The sequence below is a fragment of the Bombus affinis genome, chromosome 18 (genome assembly GCF_024516045.1).
Source record: "Bombus affinis isolate iyBomAffi1 chromosome 18, iyBomAffi1.2, whole genome shotgun sequence".
NCBI lineage: Eukaryota > Metazoa > Arthropoda > Insecta > Hymenoptera > Apidae > Bombus > Bombus affinis.
In genome coordinates, this window is record NC_066361.1 from 4652064 (window position 1) to 4663074 (window position 11011).

Sequence of the window (11011 nt, forward strand, 5' to 3'; positions counted from 1 at the left end):
TTTTAAATAATTATTTTAAAGTTATATTAAAGTTATTATAGTTATTAAAGTTATTAAAGTTATATTAAATTTTTATAAATAAAGACAGTGAACAAATCCTTGTTTCATTATTTTAACAATTAAATTTTAATAATTTACTTGATAAATAATCAAAATATTATACAAATAACTAATATATTATAATTCTTCGTATACAATAAATATCATTACTTATGAATTTCGATCTTTTGGTTCTTTATATGGTAATTTGAGAATTCGAAAAATGTCTTCTTCACATGCGATTTTTTCTGCCTCCCCTGGAGTTCCTACATTATATGTAATATAAATATGTAGATTTACTCATACTGAACAAATTTTCGCTTTTAATTATATACCTTCAGGTGTTAGACGTTTTAGCGTATATTCATTTAAAGTATAGTTTTTCTCCAAAGCATGCGCCCTCATACTCTTATTAAAAAGATCGTTTCCGGTAAAATAAAGTACAGCGCAGTAGTATTGATCATAAGGTGCAAGTCTGATATCAAGTCTCCTAAATGGTTTTTTATCATTACTGGGAATTTGACAGACGCCCTAAAATTAAAGATGTTTTCAAACATAATTTCTTTGTCTAAATTGAATTAAATGATTAATGTACCATGAATTTTGTTTGCCCAAGAGATATTGTATTTACAATTAATTTTCTTTTTTCAAGACATTCCACAACATCTTTAAGTGAAGTCTTTTTCTTTGATTCTTTCTCTTTGGATGTATATGTAGGGTGTGTTAACAAAACATCAATATCTCCACTTTCCTCTTTTCCACGCCTGTAACTTCCACAAATAGTTATAACATATTCTTTGTTTAACTTTACAATAGAATCTTTTATAATTTTTTCAATCTGCTCAATCTCCTTTCTAGGAATTCCTTTTTCAAAATCTTCAAAATATCTAAAAAGAGACTTATGATTATTATAGGAAGAAATAATAAGTACTATACATCTGATTATTCTATACTTGAGTCCAATTTTTTGGTGATGATTTAACTTTTCTTGATGCTTCTTCAAATCATCTAAAGTCTTAATGCCACTATCTACTAATTCTTTAGCTTTTGTAGGTCCAATGCCGGACACACGAGTCAATAAATTAATTGCAACATTGCTTTCATCCTTGTTAATCTGTAAAAATAACAACTTTAAGAATCAATATAAAAAGAAAAACTAAAGTATATTTTGTTACTAAAAAAATAAATTAAAATAAATACATCTTCCAACTTTTGTAACTTTCCAGTACTAAGAAACTCGTCAATTTTTTTAGCAATTTTTTCTCCAATTCCTGGTAATTTCCTTGCTTCTTGGCCACTTTTTACTCTCTCTGATAATGTACTTAAGGTACTTGCAGCTTTACGATAGGCATTATACTTATAAATATTTTTGCTAACATTCCGCTCATAATTTGCTAACTCTGTAATTTCATTATGTAAATTTATACATCAATTACTAATTGTATGTGATAGTTATAAATATTTAAATAATAATTCTAAATTTTCTATAATACAAACGCTAAGGTTACAAATAATGGCAAATAAAAGTATACCTTTATTAAGTAATTGAAACTTTGACTTTTATTACTTTCGATAATAGTTTCATTAATAATATATATATATACAGAATATATAACAAATAATTTACCCATAAGAAAATCACATAAATCTTGATTCGGACTTCCTGCATTATCACTGGCCTTTCGTTTCCCCATCTTATTGAATACAATTGTGTATACAAACGTTTAATTTATTAACTTTTTTATTTCAAAAGAACGCAAAAAGGAACTGACGTATGTTTACGTATGTTTCTCGTTTACGTATACATCTATATAAATACTACTTCACAATTCACATCCATGTGGATGTTGACCAATGACTGAACGTTTATTTTGTCTCTATTTCAAATATTCTGGCGAAATTTTTCGAAAGATTCAAGAAATATAACAACATTAAATTAACCATTTCACGATTAATAAATTCTTTTCTGAGTATTAAAACTTAATATTACGTAACTTTTACATAATCTACATAATTGTATGAATAAAATAATAGTTGGATATTATTAAAATGAAAAATAACAAGTCAAATTTTAACATGTTATATTTATATATTTTGGGCGAACGTATATACATTTTCACACACAAATATAAACCATCTCTTCTAAAAAAATTAACAATGTTCTGCTATATTAATACAGCGATCATAATCTCTTTTAATTTATTTAAACAGGAGAAATATAGATGACTTTCAATATAGATGACTTTCAATATAGATGATTTTTAATATATATAATTTTCAATATAGATGACACTTTATGTACTTACGTTTACATTTGATATTGTACTATAGATTATAATGGGTAAAAAAGGGATTTACACACTATACAGAAGATATATTACTTCAGCCTTGTAATTTGCAACTACGAACTTATTTAAACGAAAAACAAATAAATATAGCATCGTGTTAAAATACTATTCCTAAATACTAAATTTAACAAATAGTTGGTTTATGTAAGCCATGAACATACCACGAATGAAGTTGTTCGTTTTTAAGTGTTAACCATATTTAGGTGTTAGGAACATATTTTAAGAATTACGTTATTGATATTTGATAATAAGTAAATCTTCCTTGTTAAACATCAAATTACCATTCCATTCAAAACTTGACATGGATAGTAACAGAATCACTTACATTGGACGGATCTTTATACCTCATCTCTGATGTCAAGTTATCATATTTCAGATTTTCAATATTTAAGTATTTTTTATGTATTTTTGATTATATGCTGCTTTATATTGAAGACATACGACTATATGCTGCACGACCCTTTACACAATAACTAGAAATACACGTGCAAACACTAAAAGCTAAAATAAATATTCCAACGAAAACGTAAATCCATAATTGAGGAAATCTTCCTGGGAGCCATAAAATTGTAAAATTTATCATTTTCTCTTGTGTATCTAAAAATGAAAAAGAAGAAATATAATTAAAAAGAAAAAAAAAGCTGTCAATTTCATAAATGAACACGATGTTATATTTTCTCTACCGATGTAAACAAGTCCATAACCCGTATGAGGAGTACCCATTCTGTATGAACATGTGGGTATTTGCAACTCGTGAATATCACCTACGTCCATTCTTAATGAATGTACTAGAGTTTCATAAGGAGATAAAACCCAAATGTCACTTAATTGATCTGTTACTGGATCTAAACTGATATGCATGGCCTTATGTTCATGTGCAGTAAAAATAATTTGGGGAGACAATTCTTTCAGTACCTAATATCGTAATGCAATTATTAACAAGAACTAAAAATAACATCACTGTCTAATAAATGAACAAATATCACATACATTTTGGACGAAAGTACCAGGCATAAATAATAAAGGCATATGACTAAGTACTACGTTTGTTGTGTTTCTTTCTGCATAATCATTAAGGAAGGCATCTTTTGGTGCTTCTGGCATTGTATGGGTTAATCTATTCACCTAGAACAAGAAATATGCATATTACTATATATAATATAATCCAATATATATTTACATATATATATATATATATATACATGTACAATCTCCTATGAACAAATATATGCTTGTCATTACCTTAAAAAATGTTACGGTCTTATAAACTAAAGTGTCAGGTTGACTATATGCAAAATTAAATCTGTTATAAATATTGGATGAAACTACATCCTCTTCACCTCCAATATCATTATCTCCTGGTAGATAAATTTTCTGGTAAAACAAAAAAATGTTTAAATATATCTTGGACAATGGTATTTAGCTGATTACTTATATGTAATAATACCATTATATGATCAGGCATTTCAAAGATAGAATCTAATCTTCTTTTGTAATCCTTAAAACTTTCTGCATTGGCAATATGTCCTTCATCCATAAGATCTCCAAGAAATATAACAACATGAGGATTAGAGTGGTCTAAGGCTCTAGAAAATGTTTTCTTCAAGTACCTGCAAATAAGACACTGTGGAACAAAATTCAGGTCAATATTTACATTTGAAAAGAACCATCAAATTTGTATAAGGCTCATGATTCGATAAACAAATTAATCATTATTCGTACTTGTCACTATCCCATTGTGCTATCCACGAGCCAAAATAATTTTCATTCTTTTGACCTAATATCTGAGAATCAGCAACGAGCAGCACCTTGACACATTCTGAACACTCTCGTACTGACCATTTTAATTTTTGTATATCATACACTGAAAATTCATTGTAAATTACAACAGCCAGCACCAGAAGACCAATTGCAATCGCTTTATTCTTCAATCTATATAGTACAATTTGTTAAACAAACGTTTTATTAAAATTTTCAAAATAAACAAAAGAATATTAATAATATAAAAATAATAAAGCATCATTTTACGATTCTAATATTTTGTCAGAAAGTTAGTTAAATATAATGTACATCGTTGATATTGACTACATCATAATGAACGCATTTTACCTGTTTCGTCGTAACATTTCTAAGATTTCTAATGTTTGATAGCATTGATAATCTTAAGACCAAAGCAGATTAGTACATTTTTTACTATATCCTTCGAAGTGCAGAAAATCTTTGACATGGTTTCGTTTTTCTAGAAAATACGGTAATCTAATTAACTAAAGGGTTATACAATTATAGAAAATATATAAGTATATTTGTTACTGTTTCATGCGCTTATCTACCTCGTTAAACAGTATGGATAACCACGCGATAGTCTACTACTCGACTGTAGAACTGATTTAACCGTACAAAAAATGGAACGATACACATTGATACCTTTTGAATCATGCTTGATTCAAATAAAAATCGATATTTACAAAACAGTATATAATTCACTATAGATGGAAATAGTGATATGATCACATGCATAGACGTAGAGATATAAAGATAGAGTACACTATACGAGTTATATACTCGTGTAAGTAAATGCGATAAAAAATAGAAAGAAAACACTGCATAAAGGCTCCTTATATTTTTGTCTAATCAGGCATGTATGCTGACGTAGTTCATTCATCGGTGTTACACTACATATTTACTGTATGAATATACATGCGTTATTCTACAAAGCACAAGGCCTTGTAGAACAACGCCCCTATGCAACGTTTTCTTCCTATTTCTATATTGCTTTTTCAGCTCGCTTACGCACTCTATATGGTATAGTCATATGTAATAGCAATTATATTTATTCTATACTCGTCATTCATAATTTCATAACAATCATGCGATTTTATTATGTTCGTTTTCAGTGGGAGTATCTTAATGGTTTAATATTAAATATTGTAAGTATTAAATATAATAAAAAATTAAAATATTAATAAAATTATATATTAATATTAAGTATAAATGTAGATAACATTAATAAAATATTAATAGGTATTATATCTTTAGTTTATCGTAATTAAATGTTTCTAATAAGAAATGTTTCGAATAAGAAAATAAGTGAACAAGTAGGAAATTTTACACATGATACATGAAAATTAAGTATCTTTTACTCATTGTTTAAAATATTACTAATAATCCTATGGACATATTTCTTGATTCCTCTTTAGAGAAATCATAGACACAATAATTTTTTATCTTTAATATATAATTTACGTATATTAGATTTCTTGCTTCAATCGGAATATATTGCTTTTGTTATCTGATCTAAAAGAAAAAAGCTTCCGGTAATGACCATCTACGATGACTTTGTTTAACGAGAAACATAAACATAACATCGGTTACGTGGTATTTCAGGTACTCGCTAGTAGTCTCTAGTAAATTACAAATAGGGATAACCCTATTATTGTAGAAAATATTTAGACAAAGTTACCAAATGCGATATACTTTAGTAATCGACAAGTAATATGTCTTTTTAATCGAACTCGTTGAATGTATCTATAATATAATAATATATTATAATATCGCAAGCACCATGATCACAAGATCATGAATAACGAAAGTAAATACGAAATTTGAGAGGGATCATATATTGATAAATAATTTTGACATTTAATCAATAAATTTGTTAAATAACTATTGTTCGTTACTTCGGCTACGTTATTGTACAGTTAAATACGCGGCTCTAGAATTTACCCTATTATCATACAAGATATTCTTCATGCTAGAGGGAGCCACAGGCCTATTCCAGTTCACAATAGTTGTGATATGCATATAATGTTATATATATACATAATAAAGATATACGCCGCGAAGAATTTTATGACCATATTCGCGTTGCGTCAGCAAGTGCAATGTTCATCTATTTTTGGTTATTTCACAGCGGCGTGTATTATTTCAACAATCAGTGATCTTTTAATTTGGAAAATGGCTGAATCGGAACAAAGAAATAAAGAGAACTGTATCGTAGGATCGAAGGAAACAATGGTGAAGCAAGAAAAGCGTGAGAACACGTTGACGAATGGCGGGAAGGGGTCTGGCGATGACGCGGATAGTCTCGAAGAATTGCCTCTTGATATAGGTGAACACTACCTGGTTCGAAGATCCGACGACTCCTGGCGTAAATATATTAACAGATGATTATAATCTTTTTATCTATTAATACGTATGAAGAAACATCTAGTATTAACAAATGATTATCTGCGCGCTTTCTTCGCCGCTTCGTATTTGTGTTTGTATTACCGGCTTCACCCGAATAAACTATATTTGTTTTGAAAACATTACGGACGATGTATGTATAGGAAGAGGACAAGAAAGAAATACGACAAATGTACTTTTGTTGAATTTTTGATTTTGATATCATTTTATGATTAAAAAGCAATGCTTTATTATAAAATAACTAAAACTGAAATATTTTTAAAATTATGCATAAAAAATACATATTTAGCTTTAAAATCCTCCTGTAAAAATGGAGTATGTAATTTATTGTAATATTTCCTTGTAGTCTTCATATGATACTTGAAATATTTGGCTTGTTATTTTACAAGTTGTAAATTATTTAAGGTTAATGAGTTATGTGTATAATATCAAAGAAAAGATTTTTTAATTGTATTCAGATCCAGCAGAAATTATACAAACCAGATATAATGAGAGTGAAAGTCATTATGAATATTATGTACATTATGAAGGACACAATAGGAGATTGGATGAATGGGTGCCCAGAGACAGAATTATGTCCAGCAGGTTTGACATGAGTGATAGAACTTGGAAAAGTGGAGATAGAAACTCTGGTACTGACTTGCTAGCAGATTCTTCAGATCGTAAAATTACAAGAAATCAGAAAAGGAGACATGATGAAATTAATCATATTCAAAAGGTACATATTTATGAGTGTATTTATCAAATTTTGGATATATGTTTATAACAAATTTTGTTATTTTCAATTACAGACATATGCTGAAATGGATCCTACAACTGCCGCTTTAGAAAAGGAACACGAAGCAATAACAAAAGTCAAATACATTGACAAAATTCAAATCGGTAAGCATCAATACATATCTTACAGTATTATACTCAGTATGTGATAAAGGTTTCATTATTTTCAAAAGTTTACTTTTAGGAAAATATGAAATTGATACATGGTACTTTAGTCCATATCCAGAAGAGTATGGAAAGCAACCAAAGCTATGGATTTGTGAATACTGCCTTAAATACATGCGCCTTGAAAAGACTTATAGATACCATATGGTAAAAAACGTTAATACTAAGTTATTTAATTTTTTATGAAAATAAATAAATTAGAAGCTGAAATTTTTTATTTTCAGAGTGAATGTACACACAGACAACCAGTTGGCAAAGAAATATATCGTAAAGGCACATTAAGCATTTGGGAAGTGGATGGTAGAGAGCATAAAATTTATTGTCAAAATTTATGTTTGCTCGCAAAACTTTTTTTGGATCACAAAACCCTTTACTTTGATGTAGAACCATTTCTTTTTTATATCCTGTGTGAAGTTGACAAACATGGAGCTCATTTAGTTGGTTATTTTTCGAAGGTATTTTCCTCTTTCTATATATGATTACATCTGCAAATTATTTGTTTTACCATGTTTTATCTACTTTCAGGAAAAAGAATCACCCGATGGTAATAATGTTGCTTGCATTTTAACTTTACCGCCTTTTCAAAGGCAAGGATATGGAAAACTTTTAATTGCTTTTAGCTACGAATTAAGCAGAATAGAACAAACAGTTGGTAGTCCCGAAAAGCCATTGAGTGACCTAGGAAAATTATCATACAGGAGTTACTGGAGCTGGATTCTTTTGGAAATTCTGCGGGATTTCCGGGGTACTCTTAGTATTAAAGATCTGAGGTAACTTTCGATAAAATTGTATAGGAAAGTCGGTTAAATTATGTACATAACGAAGTTAAAAAATATACAATATAATATACAGTCAGATGACAAGTATATCGCAGACGGATATAATATCGACATTGCAAAGTATGAACATGGTCAAATATTGGAAGGGACAACATGTAATCTGCGTAACACCCAAATTAGTCGAGGAACATATTAAAAGCAGCCAGTACAAGAGACCTCGTTTAACAGTCGACAGCAGTGCACTTCGATGGGGAGCTCCACCACGAAAGAACGTGAAACCTGGCAAGAAATAGTAGAAAGAAAATGGGAATTCGACGGCTTTCATCACCGTGAGATTCACGATTTAATGTGTTTAGCAAACACTTGACAAAACAGTTGTATGCAACAGATAGTTCGCAAACGATGTTTCCAAGTTTGTTAAACAACTTTTATACGATGCATTACAGTCTCCACTAATATGCATTGTACACGTGCAGGGTTTTTTGATCGGAAGATAACGCGAATGAACACGCTTTGTAGAGCTTCGCTGATTCTTCAGAGCGTAGAAATGTTGATAGGTGGTTTAAGATAATGTTCTTTATATAGTTTTCTGCTTAGCAGTACACTATGAAAAGAGAAATGAAGATAATATACTGATACTGACTCCAAATGCCATGTATTGATAATGAAAAGATTACTTTATTTTTGTTCGAGATTTATCAGTTTTACAATTCGAAAATTAACATTGACGATACCACGCAGTATTAGCTTGTATTAATGATTTTTTATGTATATTCATTAATAATAAACTATGTATTCGTGAGCAATTATGGTAAAATTTCAACGAATATAATTACGAGAGATTAATGTCGTATCAATATTAACACGTTGACGCCGGCGCGACCCATCGGCGGGTCGCACGTGTCTGTTCCGTGAGGTGGTCTATCCTGAGGGGTGGCGATGACACATGTATTTCACAAAATAGGTACTGACCCATCGCCGCCCCACGAAGCAGACAGTGAATTCGGGCGCCGCCCCACGGAGAAAACCATGAATATCGGCGCCGGCGTTAACGTGTTAAGGTAAAGTAATATTCGTCGATCATAATTTTGCAATAGAAGATTTATGCATTTCTTTTGCCAATTTAATGGCATACTTAGCAGTTCCAGGCGCAGTACATACTCCGTAACCTCCATGACCGTAATTATGCACTACCTATAATACAGGGCGTTTCATTAATGATAACGAAAGGCAATTCATTGAAATAAACAATATTTCATTGAAACTAACAATAGCTTTAGAAGACCCATTTACGATGTGTTCAACTTCCACTCTGACGTTATTTGCTCTATATGGTCTCAATCCAACTTCTTCTTTTATAACTTCTGCTTTCTTAAGGCCTGGAAGGAGGTTTTCGCATCTCTCGCGTATCGCTGCAGATTCATGCGGACAAAGTTTCATATTTTCGGAATCAAAATTTCGTGAACCACCTAGAGTAACTGTGCCATTAAAACCAGGTATAACGTAAGTGTCCAACTCGCCATAGAAGAACGTTTTTATCCATGGTGCCTTTACCTATTTTTCTTAAATTTGTAAATTGAACTTTGTTCTTTCATGAAATAAATTCTACATTAAAAAGAACATACTTTAAGTACTTGACCACGCATAGAAACGAGATGTCTATCGTTGCATAAAGATCGTGCGCCGAGACCTGTACAATTCATAATTAAATTCCAATCAGGAACAAGTTCCCTCAGAGAATTAAATTCTTTTACTGCTAAATTGATTCCGTTTTCTTCTAATCTAGAAAATAAGTATTTCTTTAATAGCAATCGTGAAAGATTATAATCAATAGAGTAAATTCGTTACTTCTTGCGTGCCCATGGCAGATGTAATTTGCATTCGGTGAGAAGAGTACTAAAAAATGACCCATATTTCCAGTTACCCTCGACTAGCTGAAATTCTTCATCCGTGACTCTCCTATATATTGGTACTAAATTTTCCATCCACTGATTCTATTAGAAAAAAGAAAAAATTAACAAATAATAATTTCTTTCTAATAAAAACTATTTTTAATTTATTATCATCATTTGTTTTAAAATGTAATTATAATAAAAAAAATACGTTTTAAAGTATAGAATAAACCTTTACGGTTTCCGGAGAGGAATTTGCGAATAAGTAACCGGAAATGGCGGTTACACCGGCCAAAGAAGCTTCATGAGATTTTTGGATATCATCATAATATGCATACGAATCTCGCAGCCAATTTCTAAAAGAATCACTTAATTACACAACATAAAAACTTAGGTCGAAACAAGTACAAGATTTGCCTTTCATATGAACCTTGTTATTTCTTCAGTTGGGCCAGAATATGATGAACCAACTCTAAATATTCCAGCAGCTACATGACTGACAGTATTATTAAAATCAGAAGCGAAAACTGTGATTTCAGAGTTACGTAATTCACGAGTTAATTGTAAGGCTGTTGTCAAACCAATTATTCCGCCTCCAATTACGGCCACTTTCATCCTTTTTCTTTTATATAAATCACAATATAAATCATAAAGTTTTCTCCTTCAAAAATTTCAGTAGAACACTTCAATAGTTGATCATCGAAAGACTTGAGAATAATCAATGTACTTTGACGTGATCCTAAAAATTGTACAACTCTTATCTATTCTTCTTGTTTTGACATGTTTCAGTTCTACTGAATGTATCTATTGTAACCGCAGTCGATAA

At 30.2% G+C, this 11011-nt stretch overlaps 5 protein-coding genes across 8 annotated transcripts in view; 2 read left to right on the forward strand and 3 right to left on the reverse strand.

Annotated features, from left to right (window-relative positions):
- The window catches only part of LOC126926553 (cyclin G), a 46735-nt gene that overhangs the window by 21925 nt on the left and 13799 nt on the right, over window positions 1-11011 (forward strand). The gene's annotated exons all lie outside the window — the stretch shown is intronic.
- Window positions 100-1887, reverse strand: LOC126926556 (DNA polymerase beta-like). Of its 2 annotated transcripts, none has more exons than XM_050742926.1 (6): window positions 1667-1887; window positions 1240-1439; window positions 993-1153; window positions 671-926; window positions 375-570; window positions 100-305 (listed from the first exon to the last, which is right to left on the reverse strand). In XM_050742926.1, the coding sequence occupies exons 1-6, from the start codon at window positions 1731-1733 to the stop codon at window positions 211-213; spliced, it is 975 nt and encodes a 324-aa protein (XP_050598883.1). In that variant the 5' UTR covers window positions 1734-1887; the 3' UTR covers window positions 100-210. The 2 variants fall into 2 exon arrangements, with proteins under 2 accessions (XP_050598883.1, XP_050598882.1); XM_050742925.1 differs by having other exon boundaries at window positions 635-926; window positions 1667-1884.
- On the reverse strand, window positions 2104-5129 carry LOC126926552 (metallophosphoesterase 1 homolog). Of its 2 annotated transcripts, none has more exons than XM_050742918.1 (8): window positions 4718-5129; window positions 4497-4626; window positions 4110-4319; window positions 3835-3997; window positions 3630-3761; window positions 3378-3512; window positions 3071-3302; window positions 2104-2984 (listed from the first exon to the last, which is right to left on the reverse strand). In XM_050742918.1, the coding sequence occupies exons 2-8, from the start codon at window positions 4511-4513 to the stop codon at window positions 2812-2814; spliced, it is 1062 nt and encodes a 353-aa protein (XP_050598875.1). In that variant the 5' UTR covers window positions 4514-4626; window positions 4718-5129; the 3' UTR covers window positions 2104-2811. The 2 variants fall into 2 exon arrangements, with proteins under 2 accessions (XP_050598875.1, XP_050598876.1); XM_050742919.1 differs by having other exon boundaries at window positions 4497-4643.
- LOC126926545 (histone acetyltransferase KAT8-like) lies at window positions 6205-9099 on the forward strand. The gene is made up of 7 exons (XM_050742893.1): window positions 6205-6534; window positions 7031-7290; window positions 7364-7454; window positions 7534-7661; window positions 7739-7969; window positions 8040-8284; window positions 8367-9099. The coding sequence occupies exons 1-7, from the start codon at window positions 6237-6239 to the stop codon at window positions 8584-8586; spliced, it is 1473 nt and encodes a 490-aa protein (XP_050598850.1). The 5' UTR covers window positions 6205-6236; the 3' UTR covers window positions 8587-9099.
- LOC126926555 (D-aspartate oxidase) lies at window positions 8952-10952 on the reverse strand. The gene is made up of 6 exons (XM_050742924.1): window positions 10616-10952; window positions 10418-10541; window positions 10142-10287; window positions 9919-10075; window positions 9563-9847; window positions 8952-9487 (listed from the first exon to the last, which is right to left on the reverse strand). Exons 1-6 carry the CDS (start codon window positions 10798-10800, stop codon window positions 9374-9376), a joined length of 1011 nt encoding a protein of 336 aa, XP_050598881.1. The 5' UTR covers window positions 10801-10952; the 3' UTR covers window positions 8952-9373.